This window comes from Aspergillus bombycis (assembly GCF_001792695.1).
Source record: "Aspergillus bombycis strain NRRL26010 chromosome Unknown contig00010, whole genome shotgun sequence".
Taxonomy (NCBI): Eukaryota; Fungi; Ascomycota; class Eurotiomycetes; order Eurotiales; family Aspergillaceae; genus Aspergillus; species Aspergillus bombycis.
The window spans coordinates 160,777-182,193 of record NW_019170012.1 but is presented as its reverse complement, the minus strand read 5'-3'; the positions used below and the strand labels follow the sequence as shown (position 1 = coordinate 182,193).

The 21,417-nt window shown below is 49.3% G+C and overlaps 7 protein-coding genes across 7 annotated transcripts; 3 read left to right on the top strand and 4 right to left on the bottom strand.

Moving 5' to 3' along the window:
• Window positions 1-1,802: 1,802 nt before the first annotated feature.
• On the top strand, window positions 1,803-3,873 carry sidI (putative long-chain-fatty-acid-CoA ligase; the record flags this gene model as incomplete). Its single annotated transcript, XM_022531207.1, has 5 exons — window positions 1,803-2,208; window positions 2,271-2,568; window positions 2,661-3,040; window positions 3,113-3,442; window positions 3,530-3,873. 5 exons carry the CDS (start codon window positions 1,803-1,805, stop codon window positions 3,871-3,873), a joined length of 1,758 nt encoding a protein of 585 aa, XP_022392999.1.
• Window positions 3,874-7,719: 3,846 nt separating this feature from the next.
• ABOM_004076 (putative pyridine nucleotide-disulfide oxidoreductase AMID-like) lies at window positions 7,720-9,220 on the top strand (the record flags this gene model as incomplete). Its single annotated transcript, XM_022531206.1, has 5 exons — window positions 7,720-7,927; window positions 7,990-8,331; window positions 8,391-8,748; window positions 8,815-9,122; window positions 9,177-9,220. 5 exons carry the CDS (start codon window positions 7,720-7,722, stop codon window positions 9,218-9,220), a joined length of 1,260 nt encoding a protein of 419 aa, XP_022392943.1.
• Window positions 9,221-9,576: 356 nt separating this feature from the next.
• Window positions 9,577-10,883, bottom strand: ABOM_004075 (TauD/TfdA dioxygenase family protein; the record flags this gene model as incomplete). Its single annotated transcript, XM_022531205.1, has 5 exons — window positions 9,577-9,780; window positions 9,834-9,937; window positions 10,005-10,446; window positions 10,508-10,602; window positions 10,661-10,883. 5 exons carry the CDS (start codon window positions 10,881-10,883, stop codon window positions 9,577-9,579), a joined length of 1,068 nt encoding a protein of 355 aa, XP_022392944.1.
• Window positions 10,884-11,684: 801 nt separating this feature from the next.
• On the bottom strand, window positions 11,685-13,130 carry ABOM_004074 (glycoside hydrolase family 71 protein; the record flags this gene model as incomplete). The annotated part of the gene is made up of 2 exons (XM_022531204.1): window positions 11,685-12,992; window positions 13,053-13,130. 2 exons carry the CDS (start codon window positions 13,128-13,130, stop codon window positions 11,685-11,687), a joined length of 1,386 nt encoding a protein of 461 aa, XP_022393000.1.
• A 3,520-nt stretch (window positions 13,131-16,650) lies between these two features.
• On the top strand, window positions 16,651-18,962 carry ABOM_004073 (putative glutamate carboxypeptidase; the record flags this gene model as incomplete). Its single annotated transcript, XM_022531203.1, has 2 exons — window positions 16,651-18,837; window positions 18,903-18,962. The coding sequence occupies 2 exons, from the start codon at window positions 16,651-16,653 to the stop codon at window positions 18,960-18,962; spliced, it is 2,247 nt and encodes a 748-aa protein (XP_022392985.1).
• Window positions 18,963-19,350: 388 nt separating this feature from the next.
• ABOM_004072 (F-box domain protein) lies at window positions 19,351-19,890 on the bottom strand (the record flags this gene model as incomplete). The annotated part of the gene is made up of 1 exon (XM_022531202.1): window positions 19,351-19,890. The coding sequence occupies one exon, from the start codon at window positions 19,888-19,890 to the stop codon at window positions 19,351-19,353; it is 540 nt and encodes a 179-aa protein (XP_022392945.1).
• Window positions 19,891-20,237: 347 nt separating this feature from the next.
• Window positions 20,238-21,136, bottom strand: ABOM_004071 (HAD family hydrolase; the record flags this gene model as incomplete). Its single annotated transcript, XM_022531201.1, has 4 exons — window positions 20,238-20,734; window positions 20,804-20,913; window positions 20,972-20,993; window positions 21,049-21,136. 4 exons carry the CDS (start codon window positions 21,134-21,136, stop codon window positions 20,238-20,240), a joined length of 717 nt encoding a protein of 238 aa, XP_022393001.1.
• Between the last annotated feature and the right edge of the window lie 281 nt (window positions 21,137-21,417).

Sequence of the window (21,417 nt, the reverse complement as noted above, 5' to 3'; positions counted from 1 at the left end):
TTCGCTAGTATTGTATCGGCCGTACTGTATTAATGACAGTACTCAAAGCTGAAAATACTCCGGTCGAATTGTATTCTATCGTAGACTTCTTTTGGCCACTGTGGCCAGGGTCCAGAGTTGAAGCATAATCCTGGGTGATTCCTGGATCTGTCGATCTTTCTTGAAGATTTTCCATGTGCGACTGTAGGGCTTGCCTTTCCTACTTTGGACTTTGTGTAGTTGTGCAGAAGCTATTCCTGTCAACGGCAGACTGGCAGGGTCTGAGATTCCTGGGCCCTAGTCATGATGTTTGCCTGAAGATTCTCCACAACAGGTTATGGCAGGAGTGGTTATCAGATGCTTCATGTAATGATCCAGTTCTTTCGTAAGGTAGAAGCGTTTATATGTGAAGTCGCTTGACTGTACACCAGTCTCCAGCTCCACAATTAAAAATAAAGTGCTTTTATCTCATAGCGCTGCTGTTCCAAGAAATTCGTCATGGATGATTCATACTTTTATATGCCTCAACCATGCGTTTTGGAGCTATGCGTTCCGGGATGGAAGTTGATAATAATAGAGTAACCGGTTCTAAACGGCATGCTAGGCCCCGCCAGGAACCACCCCCTTCAAGACAAAGACATGGTCGATCCCTGCAGCTTAGAGTAATCAATGCCGAATCCAAGCTGACCCTGAAAGTATCCTTTGTTCAACCAATATAGGCAATGGCGGGTATATCCGTCATGATTGATGGCATCTCAATAGTTCTTTGACTCTCGATCAATTGATCCTTCTTGCCAAGCTTAGTCTTCATGACTACCTCTCTCCGTTGCTCGTTTATTTAAGTTTCTTATTGACGAGGAACCAGCGAAGGCCGGCAGGGAATCCAATAGCCGAGTGTACTGGCGTCTTGTCCTGGCTTGGCTAACTTGGCTAACTCCTGCAAATTGATGAGACGGAAATATCAAATATCTCTGCTCCGATGAATATTACCCTACGTATGCCGTCTGTACCGAGGCATTTTGGAGGGGATTCGCCAAACATTTTTTTTTTTCTTCTTTTTCTTTTTCTTTTCTTTTTCTTCGGGAATTGACAGCCTTTTACGGCAATATATACTGATCTAATCTGATAACTAAACCCCTCTATGTCACGCTTTTACTCTAGCCACGTTTCAAAATGAGTCAAACAGCCAATGTAAATTCCAGGTGAGAAAACTGTTAATAATGAAGAGTGAGCCATGTAAAATAGTTGTGCTCCTTTATGAAGGGTTCGGATCCTGTGATAAAATTTCCGAGCTCAGTCCACAGCCGTTATCTGATCTTATCCCCACTGATAAATTAAGTGAGATATGTTGAACCACCCGGATTGGCTACAACGGACCCTCCACGAGTCTGTCAGACCGGTGCGCCACCAGTGGAGACAGGAACGCTATGGCTGAGACCTGGAACCTTTTCTGCTTCCAGTTCTGCAAGCGATGTGGTAATACCTTTGGCGAAATCCGGACCGAAAAACGTAAGATCTAGGTCTTGGAACAGCCTTGTTGATTGGAATGGGTCCCCATGTGGATAAGTATAAGGACAAGAACGAGCTATCTACCAAGTTAGTACATGCTCCGTTACTACTTTGGGTATCGAGTGCCGAGAGATGAAAAGAGGCGTTTGATGGAACACCCGGAAGGATCCAAGCAAAGACGATTAACTCCCGAGGTATATTAAAGGCTAGAAAAAGACGCTTATATTTATGAACCGGCGTATCCCCCGACCGAGCTCTCTCGTAGAAACTTTTAGTCTGTGGACCGGTCCTTCGACACTAGAAATACACTCGACATGGCAGCTACACGACGTCTGCAACAGACTTTGTCACATTTTCAACCGCCAAAGGCACCTGAACAGCTTTCAGTTGTTTACGGCCCTACCCAACCTCCCCTACTAGACATCACCCTCGGAGAGTTACTTGCATTACAGAGCCTTCAATATGGAGAACACGAGTGCCTAGTGTTCCCTTGGACAGGAACCCGATGGACATATTCCGACCTGAACGATGAGGCTGATAGATTGGCTCGAGGCCTATTGGCGATGGGCATTCACAAGGGCGATCGTATAGGAATTATGGCTGGCAATTGTGAACAGTACATCTCTGTCTTCTTTGCAGCAGCACGGGTCGGGGCTATTCTAGTGGTACTCAACAATACTTACACGCCGTCGGAGCTCTACTACGCTCTGGAACACACAGGTAGCTGTGCCTTACTTGATCGACATTTAACTTCCATGCTGAGAGTTTATCTTGATATCTAGATTGCCGATTACTGTTTATGACGCCTCACATTGGCCGTCACAACTTAGAGGAGGTGCTGTCAAATCTGGGTCCTCATCCCAAGCGGAAAGGATCATCGGCTGCATTGGAAGAGATCGTCATTTTGCGGGGTGAACACTCGAACTTCCCAACATATAACAATGTCATCGAAAGAGGGTTATCGGCTTCCAGCAATGCCTTGCTGGATCGACAAGCACAATTAACAACAGGTGATGTTTGCAATCTACAGTTCACCAGTGGCTCAACCGGAAACCCTAAAGCTGCCATGTTGACGCATCAGTATGTGTGCCCCTAGCATAGCATGTCCCATGCAGCGTCGATCCCTACATATAATCATGCTTTGCATATAACTAACGCTATTGTGTTTCCAGCAATTTGGTCAACAACTCCCGCTTCATCGGAGACCGGATGGACCTCACCTCGTTCGATATCCTCTGCTGCCCTCCACCCCTCTTCCACTGCTTCGGACTCGTCCTTGGAATGTTAGCTGTTGTCACACATGGCGCGAAGATCGTCTTCCCCAGCGAAACTTTCGACCCGAAGTCAGTTCTCCACGCGATCTCAGATGAAAAATGTACTGCTCTGCATGGTGTCCCGACTATGTTTGAAGCCATCCTAAGCCTACCCAAACCACCGAACTTCGACACACGTAATCTACGCACTGGAATCATCGCTGGCGCCCCTGTTCCTCGCCCGTTGATGAAACGGTTGTTCGAAGAATTGAATATGACACAGTACACTAGCAGCTACGGTGGGTGTTCGAACAATACTATCCTACATATATAAACACGGGTGGAACTAACATCTACGCTTGTATCAATAGGCCTCACGGAAGCCTCACCTACCTGCTTCAACGCAGTCACGACCGACACCATCGAGACCCGATTGAGAACAGTGGGCAAAGTGATGCCCCATGCGAAAGCGAAGATCATCGACGCGGAAGGCCGCATCGTCCCGGTCGGCCAGCGAGGAGAACTATGCATCGCAGGCTACCAATTAACCAAAGGATACTGGAACAACCCCGAAAAGACGGCCGAAACCCTAACGACCGACGCCGACGGCACCACGTGGCTAAAGACGGGGGACGAGGCCATATTCGATCCGCAAGGCCGCTGCACTATTACCGGACGGTTCAAAGACATTATCATACGTGGTACGTGAGCTACGTTCCGCAAACTACTCCTACATTACAGTGACCGTTATGACTGACCGGGTACGTTGTTTTTTTTTTTACAAACAGGTGGAGAAAACATCTATCCGTTAGAAATCGAGGAGCGACTGGCAAGCCACCCAGCCATCGAGGTTGCATCGGTGATCGGCATTCCTGACCACAAGTACGGAGAGGTGGTTGGGGCCTTCATCGCGCTGGCTCCGGGTTACGAGGACAAGCGACCATCGGACGAGGAGTTGCGGGTCTGGACACGCGAGAAATTGGGTCGACATAAGGCCCCGCAGCATGTGTTCGTGTTTGGTGAAGAGGGTGTGGATCGAACAATCCCAATTACGGGCAGTGGGAAAGTCCGGAAGGTAGATTTACGGAAGACTGCGGCACAGGTTCTGGAGCAGCGTGCGAAAGCGAATTGAGTACACACTTCGCCTGCGCTTTTGCCATTGAAATGATATACAGCTGTACATAGCTAGATGAATACCCTAGGAGCAATTGATTTTCGTTTTTAGACTACAACATTCATATTGAAGGCGCAAGATGCGCCCAAAGAGAGCAATATTGTTATTTCAGATCGCAATCATCCGTAGCGAAGCCTGAAACGGGCAACAAAAAATCAATCGGAGAAGTAAGGAGGTATTGCCCAATGAGACAGTCAGACGCCCCGCTCGAACCTCCGAGAATGGTGATCCATAAATTCAATTTCCAAGAGTAAATTAGGAGAAAGTCCCGGGTAAAAAAAAAGGTAAGAAGAGAAGGAAGATGGGAAAATAGTGGGGCATTTGCGACGGATGCCAATGATAACGGCTGAAGTACATCAGATTAGACAATCATCTAATCAGATGAAATTACGCCAAGAAAGTTTCATTAGGGCTTCAGAGCACGACTTATTTTTACGCGATACATGACGCTGACCACCCCCACTTGGGGCTTCACTTTCTTCATACAAAAAGGAAAATTCTGACTCCGGTCTCGGCTATTCGATTAATCTCTTACATAAGTGTGGAATCGATCGTGTCTTGGATTCCCTTGCCTCACAATGAAGTCTGGTATCACGGATCAGATAATTTTAGTTGGGCTGCGGAGATCTTAGCTTTTCTCGGCTCGTTCATAGTACGTAGTACAGAGAATTGGTCCACAAACAGGAAAAGGCAGACAGAGAAAGTGTGTGTGAGAGAGGGAAATAAAAAAAAGAAAAGAGACAAGGAAAAAGAAAGCGCCAAGATATTACCCTATGATCCACTTTGTCCGAGTATGAGAAACAGTCCAGTAAGTTATTCAATTCCCTTTACTCGAACCGGAGCAGACAAAATTACACGGTATCCTTACCAGAGATATACCGATCTATGTGTTCAACAAAGAAACGACCGATGTATGCACAGAACCTGTACAGAGGTGCCTCTGGAAACCCAACATCACAGCCCAGAACGCGGAACAGACTACGTCCTAGCATATCTAAACTGTTCAGCTTAGAGGCATAACTGTGATCAAACTTCTCCTCTGGCAGTTTCACTAGCATAGACTTCTAAAATAAAGCTAGTCGCATAGATATAGTCCAACTGTATAAACATCAATTACTTGGGCTCCTGACAACGTTCCTTTACTAGCGATCGTATAGGAGAAATCAGTGCATGATGCGTAGATATCGATGTTGCTATAGAACCCGCTATTACGTTAAGTTTTTGAAACGTTAGGCCAACATAATAATAATGGAACAATTGTAGAGTCTCCCTGATGGAATACAAGGGACAGATCTAGAATGGCTTGAATCGAACTGGGGTGTGATGCTTGCCTATGCTTACTCTTAGGACAATCCTCGGGGGACAGATAGAGTGTATGCTTGGATATGACCATTCGGAGATCCAGCACGGAGTAGTCATGTCTTCAAAACAGGATGCAATGGATGTATGACAACTCAGAGTTACGGTTTATAAGGAAACCTCCGCGTCTACTAGGATGTGCTTCGGTACAACGGCCAACAGATTGCAAAGTAAGGAAGCTAAAACGGCCCATCCTGACAATATAGAGACAACAAATGACATTCTGCTCGCCTAATAACCTGTATCTTCTTTCTAAGTAACAATGCACGGAAGATGTTGAACCACATTTTGTAATGTAGGAGGGCATATATGGTTCAAATCGGCCCCACGGTTCTTGTATGGCCCTGCTCTAGATCTAACAGGTCTCAGAACATCCGTTAGCTCTTGCCAATGCGGCATAATTTCTTCTCTACTAGAGTTCTAAGTTGATTTAGTCACAATGCCTCTATGAGAAGGATGGCGTCGCAGGGGCGTCAAGCTTGAAACTACGCCAGTCCACTCTATTTAGTATAACTCATATGATATTCTGCATGGCCCTTCGGGTGATCCTACGAGTCCAGGGTCTAGGAACCTTCTGATAGCTGCAGGGCTACTCAATCTACATGAACCCTTGCTTCCACGTTCTCGGAAACCTCGACCGATAACTCCTGCAACGGCCCGGCACTCCTTCGATACTCTAGAGTATGCACCTAGCTCTAGTCTCTATGCACAGCCTGTAGGATGTTGACGATCTCCATCTACAAAAAGAGAGAATGGTATCACCAAGGTATGCAAAACAACACTATCAATCAAGGACGTATGGTATGTATCGAATGTATGGTAACATTTGCGAAGGGAATGTATTTCATGAACGATACAAACTTCGGTACACTACACTAGTCCTCTTACAGCACCAGTTCCACTGAGACAGCAAATTTTCTTTCCGACAATGTCCCACGCACTATTTTCGCATGTAGATCGGACGGAATGCGTCGTAAATGGCGCAAACCCACTTGTATCCGGAGCGACTCTGAGAGATGCAACAGAGCCGATTTTGAGCCCCGGCATGACGAGTAGTGGGTTCTAGTTCTTGGTGTAGGTAGATCAGGGAGAATTATTCAACGCAACGCAAGCCGATGTCGCCAGGTTTAACCTTCTTCATGTTGATATTTTCAGTGACCTGAGTTTTCTTAGACTGTGAGACGTAATTCATGGTCATGGGGGCAGGTTGGTGGTCATCTGCAGGGACTGATTTGCGTCTCGTAATGCAACACACCCACGGCGATAATCCCACGTGCAGCAAGATGATCATCCCATTTCGCATATGGGGTGTGTGGGATACAGGAATAGCAATCGACGGGGGAGATCATTTACACGAATATAAAAGGGCTCTAAGACCAGCCATAGTACTGATGTACTTTGGGTACACATGAACCCTACCTCCTTTGTACATTAACAGTCCATGAGCTGGAGGTTTTGGTTTGTCAACCGCGGTTTGCTTGAGATTGCCTTAAGGATAACCTGTCTATCCCCTCGGTTTTAAAACTCAGAATCCCTCGGCACTCCGCCTTTGTCATCAAGGAAGTATACCGGGTAGGGAAGACCCTTGAAGCATGATCCCAAGATCAGATAACTTTTAGACTTTAGATGAGACTCTAGGCGGGACAAAGAAACAGAGAGGCCGGTTGCCGATGGAGGGGTGACTTCGGATCAGATAACTGTAATTGTGTCTGGAACTGGCGGGTCGTCGACAAACACCGATGGCGTCTTCAGCGGAGCTACTGCTTTCGGTCTTTTTTTTCTTTTCCCCTTTCTCTTGGATATCCTGCCTTTTCTTTTCTTTTCTTTTCTTTTTTTTTTTCCCTCCGAAACCTAACTCCACTCTCTTCACCGAGTTTCTCTTATGCAATCAAACCCGCAATTAATTCGCATGCCCGTTCTGAGCCGGGATCTGATAAGATACGAGAAACTTTACTTGGCAGTGTTTATCCGGAACGGGGGGACAATCTGATTAGACACCGGCATTGCATATACTTCCCCATCTTAAGCAGTACCCCATTACATCAGACACTTCTCTGAGTGCCAAATCCAAAGCAATAAACTTCATATGCCCTCCAATATGCCAGGAAACAAACGCAGCAGCGCATACTAAATAGCATACTGCTACCCTACTAGTTCCCTAATCTCCGGGGACAACCCATCCATTCGTACTCGTCTAATATAGAAGCCTCCATTAGCTCCACCGTTCCGGAGCCCTTGATCCTTGGCCTCGGATCCATTTCGCCAATGCAGGCGCAGCAGGCGTCCGGTCACTGCCGCCGACTTTAAAAGAAGAATCCCCGTTCTCAAATGCTCCTTCCGCCCTCCACTGAATATCACCCCCCGTTTCCCCCTAGTCGCTGCCATCTCCTCTCTCTGCACTTGTATTTCTTTTCCCATAATATTACCCCGTAGACCGTCGCTACAATGCCCTCCAACGAAGCCCTTACCCCTCTCCTGCGCCAGTTCCGCGTCTTGATTGCCGGTGGCTCGTACGGCGGACTGAGCGCAGCCTTGTCCCTGCTTGACCTGTCCAAGGGCCGCGTTGCCCGGTTCAACTACACAGAGGGTGCTAAGGCCCCCCAGTACCAAATACCGATTCAGATCACAGTTGTAGATGAACGAGATGGATTTTGTGAGAATCCCCCCCCTTTTCCCCTGCTTGAGTACTGGTTACTGACGAACATGTCCCTCAAGATCACTTAATCGGCTCCCCCAAAGCATTGGCATGCGACAAGTTCGCGTCGAAGACATGGACTCGGTTCTGCGACATTCCCGCCTTGAAGAGCCCGAATCTACAAATCGTCCGCGGGAGCGTCAACACCGTGGATTTCCAGAACAAGGTCGCCCAGATCCTTGACTTCGAGACCCAGGAAACGAGACAGGAGAAGTACGATTTCTTCATTGCGGGCACGGGTCTCCGTCGGGTCTTTCCGACGGTGCCGCAGTCGTTGAAGAGGGAAGAGTTCCTGAAGGAGGTGTTGAGTCATAAAGAGGCGATCCGGGGTGCTGATGATGGCGTTGTTGTCATCGGTGGAGGTAATATATTGTCTCATCATTTGTCGGAAGGACTGTGGCTAACTATGGTGGTGGTTCAGGCGCTGTGGGCGTGGAGATGGCTGCTGAGTTGAAGGAGCTGGATCCCCAACAGAAGGTTACGCTTGTTCATTCTCGGGATCGTCTGCTCTCCGCGGAGCCCTTGCCAGATGACTTTGCGGAGCGCGTCGTCTCCGAGCTCAGAGAACAGGGCGTCGAGGTGATTCTGGGCCAACGGGTGATTGATACCACGGCAGTCGAGGAAGAGCAAGGGAAGCGCACTTGGGATCTGACCTTGGCCAACGGAACGAAACTCAAAGCTGGTCACATTATGAATGCCGTTTCGAAAAGCTCGCCTACATCGTCGTATCTGCCCAAGGATGCCTTGACCGAGGAGGGTTATGTTCAGATTCATCCAAAGTAAGTAGCTTCCGTACCCCCCCCCCCCCCCGTTTCTGGTGTTCGTGGAAACTAACCGTGTGACAGTCTGCAATTCGCCAAACCGGTCCCCAATGCTGACTACCACTTCGCCGTTGGTGATATTACGCAGTGGGCGGGCATCAAGCGTTGCGGAGGTGCCATACATCATGGCCATTATGCTGGAACCAACATCTATCAGCTTATGCTAGCAGAGGCGACTAAGGCCAAACCTGAGTTCATGAACCTCGTCCAGTACCCACCTGTGATGGGGCTGGCCTTGGGACATACGGCGGTGTCGTATACCCCTGACGAGGGCACTAAGCATGGCAAGGAGCTCCTGGGGAGTTTGTTTGGCGAGGATATGGGCTACAGTAGTAAGTTCACTCCAGTCGTTGCTCTGAGTTAGACATTTAACTAACCTCGCATAGTTTGCTGGAACTACATGAAGATGTCCGAGCCATGCCAGGCGTGATTGGAGATTTGAAACAGTACTTCTTTCTATATCGGTTTTAGGTTCGCCTATCCATGACCGAGCTGGAATCTGGAATTGGATAGGCGATTATCTTTTTTAGTTTCCTTTTTCTGTTTTCTCTTGTTATCCTTCCACCATTATATATGTCCGTTTTAACTTGAAGAGGTATTGCGACTCAAAATGACTTACGAGCTATTGGCGCTGTGGCTCTCTGAAGTTCATGTGTTTTAATCATACAATGAATATCAAGACTTTTCTCTGAGTATTCGTGAACATTATTATTGCAGCCTTGATTTTGCAAAGATACGAGGAAATAGCAACCAACGCCAGGGACATGATATGATATTTCGTTACCGTCAATTCTCAGCCAGCGCTTCTCTCCGCGACTTGGACTGAGTGTCAAAATAAGGGGCCTCGCCCAAACTGCAGACTCGGTCACCAGCCCGAGCTTCCGCATAGTCGTATGTCGCACAATGCCATGTTGATCTGTTATCCCAAATTGCCATGTCGTTCTTGTTCCACTTGAACCGAACCTGGGCGTCATGGTTTTGCGTGACAAGCTAATGCCATCAGTACATATTTTCACGACCCAGGCTATTCCTTTAACACTCACATTGAATAGATATTGCAACAGCATATCAGACTCATCTTTGGTCACTCCGTTGATACGACGAGTAAATCCCTTGTTTACGTACACCGACTTCCACCCAGTGACCGCTATCGCAACGTTAGTCATATCAGATCGCAAACTGAAGGACGATAGAGAAAGAGAGAGGAAACATACGATTAGTCCGCACAACCGGATGAACGGCCGTAAGCTCCTCGCCATGATTGAGAGGCGAGCCCCGAATACCCTTTCGTATGGGGTTACCCAACCTGCGCGCCTCATCATGGAAGAATGTAGCATCATGCGTCGCCGTCAACCCTTCCAGGAACTCCGCCATCTGCGGCGAGAGCCGATCATAGATCTCATAGCCCGAAGCCCACAGCGTATCGCCGCCTGTCTCGGGGAGAGTGTGAATCTTCAACATCGCATAGTCGGACGGTACCCGCTCGAAACTGATGTCGGTGTGCCATCCTACTGAAGCGAAGCGGCTCGTGTCGCTCAGCTGATGTGTCAGGCCGCCTCCTTTCTTCTGCTTCTCGCTGCTGATGACGCTGATTTGGTCGCCCAATTCACTTCCTTCTTCCGTCAGTGGGTGGACGTGCAAAGCTGATGATTCTGGCTGTTTTTGTGGTGTTAGTCAATCTGCAGAGAGTATAGGTCGGGCAGCGGGGGGGGCTCACGCATCCTGCAATGACTGATAGCTTTTCGCCGAACTGGCGCATTTCTTGTGGGGTTAGATCTTGATTGCGGAGGAAGACTACGCCTCGTCTGGAGACTGGTAATTGTTAGAAGAGCGAATCGACGTGGTCATGAGTTTATGTATGTCCACTCACTCGTCGCAGCAAGGTCTTTGATTATCCGATCGCATTCTTCTGACTTGAGGATCTCGGCCACTTGGACGCCATAGTACTCTCTCCCGATCACGGGCGTGAGGTCATGATGGGTATATGTGTCAAGGGTGCCGGTATATTCCAATGGCTGTGGGATGCGCGGACGGGATTGCTCACTGCCACCCCGTATCGTAGCGGGAGTCGCATTATCGACGGCAGTAGGCATGATGATGAATGAAGGTTGTCTCCGACTTGTATAGAGAATATATATCTATATATATATATATATACCAGAGAAAGATCGACGGAGTGCGAAGCCGGATTTAAATTGCAAGAAAAGAGAACCCGCAGGGAATGACCCCATTTCTATATATCGTCGCATCCCCAACAGAATATCGCAAGCGATCCTGTCCTCCCCACATCAATCTTGCGCGTACGTCTCATTGTGTTTGGATCCGATTAACCGCGATAAGGCACCAGTGGAAGCCACGACTACTATGCCCCTCCTTCGTATGGTTCATGCAGCTATTCAATTGGTGTGAAAACAAGCTTGGCTACGAGTCGTATGGCGTCCCCGCACTTATTCACGTTCGAGCTGGAGGGATGACACGCGATCATTGGCTGGTGTCGGTGAAATTCTCGGAGGCCTCCTCATGCGTCTACACGATGGTGTGCTTCTAGCTTCCGTTGGTGCAATTTCGTGTCTAGCCTGATTCGGTCTTGACCTCCCCTCCCCCAGTTACGGACAACACCACGACACACGTGTTCTCGTTACGAGAGAGAGAGAGAGAGAGTGTGTGTGTGTGTGTATGTGGGACTTGCTGAAGAAAATCTACAGGTGATGCTGATGATGCAATCGTCGTTTGCCGTGGCTGCAGAAATCATTATATACATACGGAGTACATGGAGGTTGTCCGGCTAAGTGTTTCCCCGGTAGCCATGTGTGTACAGTAATTGTCGTTAGATGCAGGTTGCTCACTGTGTTCCCTCATCCTTGAGCGATAGTCAAGATTAACATTAAAGCGCATTACAACATAATCATCTCCCTCGCCAAAACAACGATGACCATTGCGAGTGGGAAGAGACGCATGGCACTGGACGGTGCCATGGTACCATCCGCCCCGGAAGTGCCAACCCACGCATTATAGTTCTGGAACCCCTTCTCCTCGCTCGGACACTCGGACGTGATGTGCTCGCCAGAGACGCTGGCGATCTCCTGATCGCCTCGCGATATGCTCACCTTCACGTTTCCGGACTGGGTAAATGGCACACTGCCGTGGTAGATTCCCTTTCCGTCCTTGGGCACGTTATCCCAGCTCCCTGTCACCGTGGTCTTTCCGATACTGATCGTCACATCGGCTGTGGAGTTGAGAAGCGCCGAGTACATGATACGATCGTGGACAATCTCGGACGGTTTGTACTCGACTTGGCCCTGGGTCTCCGAATTTCCGGTAGTGCCGCCGGTGGTGCATGCCGACGCAGGATGCAGACGATACCAGGTCACGACATTCTCTTCCTTGATCGGAATTGTCGAGTTCGGGTTCTTGTACTGATCAACGACGTACGGCAGGAATGTGCGCCAGCCATCGTGGGGCATGTTTTTGGCGTAGTTGAAGGGGGCCTCTCCGCGGTTAAACGCCTCATAGCTATCATCATGCAGCGGGCCAATATAATGGGACTCGCCGTAGTCATTCCACGAAATGATCTGCACGAACTCCGGTTGGAAAGAAATGACCTCCTCCCAGCGATCATACCACAGGTTATCACCGGCCCATACCCAGTTCTTTCCAAAGCCGGGCATATTGGTGTAGAACCAGGGCGAAACAGGCATCATGTATGGGCGGCCGTCCAGCGCATGTTTGTATGCATCGTCGGCCGAGGTGTTCATGCGGGTCGGCCCGTTGGGCCAGGCGGCCCAGCTGAACAGTCCATCCACATAGCTTCTGTTGGCGGCCGCTTGGGGCCCGACAGACGAGAAGTCGGGGATGAAGAAGGACCCGGTTTGTTTCCTGATCTCGGGCCAGTCTTTGGATGTAGCGCCCTCGAAGGTGGACATGAATGGCTTGGAGTCGTACTTGTAGTAGGCGGGGCGGTCCTTATACTTGTTCATGAGGTCGATCGTGTCTTGCTTGGGCCAGGATCCGTTACCGGCATAGTCGAACGAGAAGAAGAGTTTGAAGTCGAGGTCTTCGGCTTGGTCGAAGGCTTTATCAAGGGTCGCGGGGAGCATCTCGTTGCGGGCCATGTTCAGCGCGAACCCATCTATGTGGGCGTTTTGGGCCAGTTGGATGTCATTCTTCCACTCCTTATCTGAGAAGTCGGCACTATTGCCCACCTAGTATACGATCAAACATGTTATTAGGTGTCTTCCAGGCGGGGTGAAGGGTTCGAGTACCATGAAGTGGGCAAAGACTGCCTTTGCCTGGGCTTGTGCGCAGCATGACAGTAAAGCAAGAGCGTAAAGCCGCTGCATGGTGGGCGGAGTGAACTTTGACCGATGCAAGCCAAGGGGCCGTGACTTTTCTCACAGCAGTATGGCGTCCAGACAGTTTTAAATATTGCGAGAATCCGACGTGGTGTCTGTATACCCAAGAGGATGAGGGCTCATATTGAGATGATCACTACCGTGTCTGGCCAGATTTTTACTGGCTCAATACCACTAGTATACAGCGGAACTGGAGATACCACTAGCCTCAGGGTTCAGGGTCCGGCCTGCTATTGTCGGTTAGTTTCCTGCCCTAATTTTAGAACAAGGCCAATAACCAACTCCCCATCGCCGGGCGGTCGGAAAGAATGTCTCTCAAGCATACGCTTCGTTGTATTTGACGTCTACGTTGCTTTGACCGGTATCTTTAGCTTTATTGTATGCACGTCGCAGGAGACTTCACTAGTTCATGGTTCATGTACGGGGGGACACCTCGGAAGGGGACTTTAAATGAGTTTTTCCCACAGCTCACACTTAACCTGTCATATTTGTGATATGTCCAGTCAACCGTTCGTGAACTGCTGCAAGAACAAGGAGAGCTCCAGTTTTATGACAACTCTCAAGCCACCTTTGGGCAGCATGTCGACAAGAAGTCAGTTGAGCCCATTGACGTGTATGCTGTCCTTGCCGGCGCGATAGAGAGTTTTCTGGGTAACGCCGGATATCTCTAGACCTACTCCGTCAACAGCTCGGTGTGGTTACTAAATGCTCACGTCAGGTCTCAGGATAAGGTAACGTCCAATCCGATCCTCCATTCGTTCAGATAGGCTTCCATTACTACTAATGTAGGTACACACCTATTTTCACACCTTGCGTTGCCAATCCTGCGACTCATCAACTGCCAAGCGCTTCCATACATTGTGTTACAGTAACCCCGAGCTGCCTATTGGATTTAGACTCAAATCGCATTCTCTACGGCACGCTACTTCGAGTTGCGCAAACTGTCGCTAGTCGTAACGCGAGATGCCCTACGGGAGGGGAGGATACTGCGAATGGAACCCTGGTAGCAAAGAAAACGATGGCGTTAATGTGGAGCTTAACCACGCCGCTTGTTGCCGAATGCCGAAGCTCCCGGAGCCAGTAGGGCGGTAGATAAGTCCAGGCGCCATGATTGTTGCCAACATTCGAGTGACGTGAAAATCATCGACTGCAGCAACAGCTAGCTCGAGAACGGAAACACCATTGGAAACTCTAAAGGGCCCTCTCTGCCGGCTCAAAGGGACAGTTGCTGCAGCGCAGCACACAATATGATTCCAAATAACTTCTTTTCTGCGGTCAAGGGATCCCATGTCGACGATGACTGCGGGGCTGTCCACTTCAGCGACCGGGTTTGTACGGAGGGCGGTGGTTTCAGTCCTAATATAGAAATCGCAAGTACTACACCCAACCGCAGTGAAAGCAAGCAGTGAGAAAGTCGTTCATGCAAAGCTCCTCTATGGTGACTTGTTAAGGTTCTTCCAGACACAATATTCCCCACCCAGGGTACAGTTGTCTTGGCGTCTAGGAAGTAACCGAGACAATTCTGAGACATGCTGGATCGGTCGTTATCGCCGGGTCTCTCAACCGGTCTCGCACATTAACTATTAGGTAAATCGTCTACCCGAGAACAATAATGCCATGGCACCCACAACAACGTTTGGGGAAGCAAAGTTTTTGAAGCTAAGCAGTTAACACCTTGCCGACCGTGTCGCAGATGACTTTGGACATACCGGCAGATTGTTATCTAGGGATCGATTGGCGTCGTGACACGGAACTCAGCCGGAGCCGAAATGATGATTCGAGTGGTCAGGAATGCTATCTGTTTCCTGTCCGTGCGCCATTGGATTCACAGCCGGCTCCACAGTCGTAGCAATTGCTAGTGCCGTTGTGCCGACTGGGGAGTTGTGTTCGATTCCAAGTTCCATTGACGGCTTCGCACATCTTTTTCGATGAGACTGGAACTGTGAATGACGGGAGGCTGTCCATAGTAGTAGGCGGTAACGAGGGCGATAACACGGTCTCTTCTAATGTTGCTGCATGGCCCACCCGGTGAACTGAAGCAACCGGTCTCTCCTTCTGTGGCTGCACATCTCGAGGCAAAGGACGGACATACCGCTATCAATGGTAACCGATAAATACGAGAACCCGACCCGAACGGACGGAGCACAGGACATCACGCCACGTGCTCGGACAGTAACACATGTCCAACCAGCTCTCCCCAAGTATGAAACAGCACTCTGCCTCATGTCTGATAAGCCACTCCTCTCTGGATTTAGTTTAGAGGGGCCATTTCTCATGGGCGCTATTCGGATTGCCACAAAGCCTAGCGATGTTACGTAGCTTCGGGCGAAGGGTACTGCAGTCACTGACATTCTCCCTCGATGGACACTGTGCAAGAGACAGGACAATGTTTGGGCATTTCCCCTTCATTTCTGCGGCGAAAATGCTTTGGCGAAGGCTTCCCAAAGTCGTTTGAATGGTCTGCGGTGGCCCAACATCTAGCCGAGGACGCGTGCGAGATAACGTTGCCTCAATCGCTTTAAAGGGATCCTTTCAAATGGACGGGTATACCACTGTCGTAAAGACAGTGGCCCCTGGGTATTGTTAGTCTGCCAAACTAAAGAACACTTCAAGGATCTGTGCTGTGGATAATCTGTATGAGGCTGCGTGGGAGAGAAATAATCAGCTTCTGTCTAGGAGTCAAGACTAGGTTGCGACTTGCCGTATTTGAAGACTCGCTCTTGCTAATCAGCATGTCACAGCTTGACCATGAGACTAAGCTTGAAGTCCAGTGCTTAAGAAACTAACCTGGTGCGGTGATCCTATAGTCCGATTCAAGTCATGCCATGATGCTATGTGTTGAAAATCACCCCTTAGAGAAATTGTTGTTTCCGGAGCAGTTTGAACCTGGATTGTCAGCTTTGGGTGTGCTCCTCGAAATGAAGCCTGGCGGAAACGCACCTATCGGGGAGCATTTCGAAATTGCGGATACCCCCTGCACCGCGTTCCAGTGTGTGACTGAATTGGATGTGGCTAAAGATGGCGGCGAAGAATGACATGTTCCTGTGTGTTTGCGGAAAACGTCTCCGAACCTGTAGGCGAGAAGCGATCTACATTCCGATCGAGGTAGCTTTGGGAAATATGATACGTGTCGGAAGAATATCGAAGTCAATGCAAGGGATGAGCGTCCTTCCGGCACATGGCACATCTGGATAACTACTACTGGCGACTGGATCGGCAGTCTTTCGAGGCTGTGCTGGGGGGCCAGACCGGCTTTCGGGATAGTTGAAAAATGTAAGGGGAAGGAAGAATGCAGGCACAAATTCTCAAAGAGGTCAAGCCTAAGCCGAACTGAAGCGGGTATATAAATAAATAGATGCCCATCCCATTCATTGGAAGAGCCATGGACTGCATGCAACAAGTTCTTCGTGAGACATTCCATGGCACCCACTTGCAGGAGATGACCCAGTGAAAAAAAAAAAAAAAAAAAAAAAAAAGGAACAAAAAGAAATTAGAAAAGCTTTACAACATGCTGCATCTGCAAGCAAAGCCTTCGAAAGCGGTTGCTGCTTTGCAACCGCGGTTCTTCACTATACCGGGTCCGCTTATATGCATAGCGATGTCACTCTTTCTCAATCCGTTATCTCTTGGTGTTCATGCTAGCTCTGCCCAATACCCTGTCCCATCTCCGTCTCCGATCAGACACGGTCATTCACTCGACATCCCAGCCCGGAACAGCATTCTACCCAGTGATCTTCAAGAGATCATTCTGAATGGCCCCGATGAGCAAAAGGCCCGCGAGTGGAATCTCCACTATACGTCCGAGCCACATTTCGTGGGCCAAGGAGAACCGCTCGCTGTGTGGACTCAGGACAAATGGCGCGAATTTGGAATCGAGAACACCTCAATCAAGTCATATCCAGCCCCAGATGGGCCCACCCTGCCGTTGTATCAAAGGCTCGCCTTGCTCGAGCGGAAGCCTGGGAACGCCGAGGACCAAGATGACACAGTATTATTCAACGCAAGCCTGAATGAAAGTTCGACCTTCGTGAACCCCGTCAGTGGAAAGATCATCAGCAGTCCTCAATTCTTCTCCTGTACGCCAAATGCTAATGTTACGGCACCCTTCGTGTTTGTCAATTATGGTACGGATTCAGATTACGATGATCTCATGCACTCCAATATCGATGTGAGTGGTATGATTGGGATTATGAAACAAGGTAAACCGTACATTCGGAGCGCCCTAGGTGAAGCACAGAAGAGAGGCATGGTAGGCTTGGTAGTTTATCTCGACCCGGAGTTTGACGAAAATGTCACCGAAGCACATGGCTATCTGCCGTTCCCTGAAGGCCCGGCGAGGGCACCCAGCAGCGTTGTGCGGCGAATGGGCTTCTCCCGCAACGATCCTTCACTGACGATTCCTGTCATACCAATCTCATACTCCGATGCCCTCCCATTTCTCAAGGCTCTTAACGGCCATGGACCACAGGCGAGCGAGCTCAGCACCGCTTGGCAGGGAGGGCAGCTAGGATATCTAGGGGTCAATTACAACGTTGGACCATCACCGGACGGCTTGACCATGAACCTAGTGAACACATTCCAGAGTTACAATGTCTCCGTATACAATGTGCTCGGGACGATAAAGGGCGAGGTTGAGGACGAAGTGATCATCCTAGGAAACCATCGTGATGCGTGGGCTGCTGGTGCTGGCGACCCAAATAGTGGTTCTGCAGCACTAAATGAAGTCATCCGTACCCTTGGTACCGCTATGAAGAAAGGTTGGAGACCATTCAGAACCCTAGTATTTGTCAGTTGGGATGGCCATGAGACGGGAGGCATAGGATCCACTGCCTGGCTAAAGGAAAATCTACCCTGGTTGTCTAGAGCGGTTGTCGCTTACCTTGAAATCGAGACTGCTGCTACTGGCACAAAGCTCTTCACCAAATCCAGTCCTCTTCTACGCGACGTCATCTATTCTGCTGCTGAGAAGGTGCTCTCCCCCGACCAGAGTCAACCGGGGCAGAGCATCATGGATGCATGGGGTGGCCAAATAGAGCCAGAAGGTGGAGGGGACACTAATGGTTTCGTTTCAAATGGTTTTACCTCCATCAACCTTGGTTTTGCCCCTGGCCCAACGGATCCTATCTTCCACTGGCATTCTGACTTCGACAACATACAATGGATGGACACTTTTGGGGATCCGACATATGAGTATCATACTGCAAGTGCTAAACTGTGGGCGCTGGCTGCAACACACTTGGCGGACGAGCCAGTCGTTGCCTTCAATGCCACTGCGTATGCCGTGGCAATGGATGGTTATTTAGACGAGCTGAGGGATACATTGAAAAAAGCAACATCAGATGAAGCCTATCAACAAGGGGCAAATTCATGCACTGTCAACCTGCAACCATTGAAAGATGCGATTGCAGAGCTATACCAGGTGGCTGTTCAGTTTGACGCGGACGCAGCAGACCTTGCAGCAACGCTGACCGGAAAAAATACAATCCTAACGGCTTCAACCTACCGGAAAAACCAGAGGATCCAGGATATTAACCAAAAGTACAGAACATTCGAGAGGCAATTCGTGGTTCCCTCGGATAGTTCCCGGGTAGGTTCATCTCATGTTGTGTATTCGCGATCCTCGTACAAGTTTCCTGAGCCTACTTTCCCTGATATCACGAACAACGTGAAAGGCGGCAAATGGTGCGATGCAGAGGTAAGTTCTCTCTCTTCCCCTCAAAATAACGGAGATGAACGTTGATTATTGATTTTCCCACCTAGAAATCGAACCAAATTGTCGCAGACGCGGTACGCAACGCTACGCAGTTGTTACGATCGTAGGGCCATGAACCGTCTGGGTTCGGAGGGCGAAATTGGTATATGTAGTAAAGGCTTTATACATATCTTGAATACATTTCCTTCTCGGTACATCCGCTTGAAAAGAAATGTACAGTTTCATGGCTCCAATAATAATCTACAACTCCCATACCCTCAGCAGTTGTCGGTGGTCGAATTTTACTCCTTGGGCGTGAGCTTCAACATTCCGACGGACCGGGAAAGAAAGCAGTTCCCACATGGAAACAGTGATACATGCTCTGTAGATTTAGCCGACACGCGCGGATCCCGCCAGGCGAGAACGACAGAATATCAAAATCCAGCGTACTACACGTCCAAACTCGACCTAGCGGCGAAGCACGTAGATGAGAGAGATCCTTCACAATGAACCCCATCACGGAAAAGCCCTCTCGCGGATCAATCTTTCTTCCCAGCATTTCTCGCAAATCGCAATCCCCTTACAACCCCGATCCTTCATCCCAACTGCAAACTCTCTGCAGACCATACATATCACGAACATCACTCCCTGAATCACAATCTGGGCCCCAGGTCCATACCTTGCCGCGCCGGAACGTGGCATGAGCCCACATTCCACACAGAAGCGCCTCTCAGCATCACGACCGTATCTACCCCGCCCGCGTCGAAGCATCCGATCCGCGAATTTGGCCGCGGGACGGAGACGGAGACAATACCGACAGGCGTAGACATCGTGTGCGAGGGCGATGTCTGTGAGTTCGGCTTGGAGGAGCTCATGGTGCGAGAGTGGAGGGATTAGGTCATTGAAGTAGGCGCAAGTCAGTTTGAGATGGACTAGGTCGGGGAAGATGAGAAAGTTGGCGATGAGAATGTGGAGTTCGGGCGGCAGGTTCATGAAACGCGGAAACGTTTTTGTTGGTGCTTCGGAAGAAGAGACTGTCTCATCCTGCCGAGGCATATTGCTTGGCTGTGAGGCATTTGTTCCATGGGGTATAGATGAGCCTCGTCATGTTGTTTTGCGTAGGGTGTTGGGGATCGTTGTTAGGATGAGGTTGCAAATGGCGGCCGATCCGGATAGATGATTCGCGGCCCGATTCGGTTGGATTAGTCACGTGGAGGAAACCCTAACCTTCTGATAGATTTGACAGTCGACTAGAAAGATTGGGGTGCATTGTGACTTAGTGACGGTCAGGTAGAGATCATGTACTTTATGAGAAATTCCGAGTCATTATATCATGATGTGTTCTAGGTTAAACTGGGATATATATAAATGTGTACCGCTGGTAGATGTAAAACATGCGTCCTCTAGTAGATACTACTGAAAGTAAAGGTAAAAGCCCCCTGCGACCCGTACTTCCTCCGTACTACTACGTATCGATGATCAGGTATCACCCAGTCTGCGCCAGCCGCCTTCAGCTGGTCAACAGTGTGCGTGGTTGTCACTGCTAAAACGTAACATCCAGCCAATTTCCCTGCTTTTACACCGGCTGGAGCATCCTCGACAACGAGGACGTCCTTTATGTCGTCCTCCCCGCTATGTTGCAGCAGCCGAGTGCGAGCTTTATAGTAACCTTCTGGATCGGGCTTCCCGATTCTGACATCCTCTGCGACAGTAACCTCTTGAGGCCGAGGTAACTGCAGGACATTGAGCCAGCCGTTTAGGAGAGCATTGGTGCCTGATGTTACGATCGCCCAAGGTGTGTGAAGGCTGTGAAGTGTCTCAAGAAGAGCTCGTGCACCCGGGATTTCAATAGCAGGATTCTTGCATAGGGAAGGTATTTTGCTTTCCATGGCGCTTATGTCTAAATTGCATACTCGTTAGGGACTGTCTGCAAAGATAGGAAAGGACTAATGCGTAGAAGGAGTCTCACATTCCCAGTTTGCCCTGCTAGGATCAAGATCCTTCAGAACATCGATACTTCGTCTACCATGCGACGTTTGCAGGATCAGCTCGTGGTCAATACCGATCTCCTCGCCGATTCTGTTTCACACGTGAGTATGACCCAAACCTAGGGTGATGGTGTTTCGAGGCGGCAAACCTTCTCCAATTCTCAACAATAGCTAGTGGGAATGTATTAGTATACGGGTGAATGAAAGGCCTATTATAGAGAGGTACCTTCAGTGGAGTCAATTATTGTTCCGTCGAAATCGAATAGGACACCGGCGAAATCATGCGTGGTCGAGGTGGCTGCAACTCCCGGCATGTTGATAGCCATTTGTATTGCTCCAGGTCTGCAGCTGTTGTGATAGCGTGAAGAAGAAATCTTGAAACAGCGGAAGAAACTGACCAGCATGCTCATTGATCCTCCAGCCTGGCACAACTTATATGGAACGGGTTCAGGGTGGCGAATGAGAGCATGGCGGAAGCCTTCCCCATTAGGAAGCATACCCGCCATTGTATACACTCCAAAAAATAACGCACAACCATCGAAAGCATTCTTACCCTAGAGCCTGTGTTCCGATACAACCGAAGTAGTTTCGTATC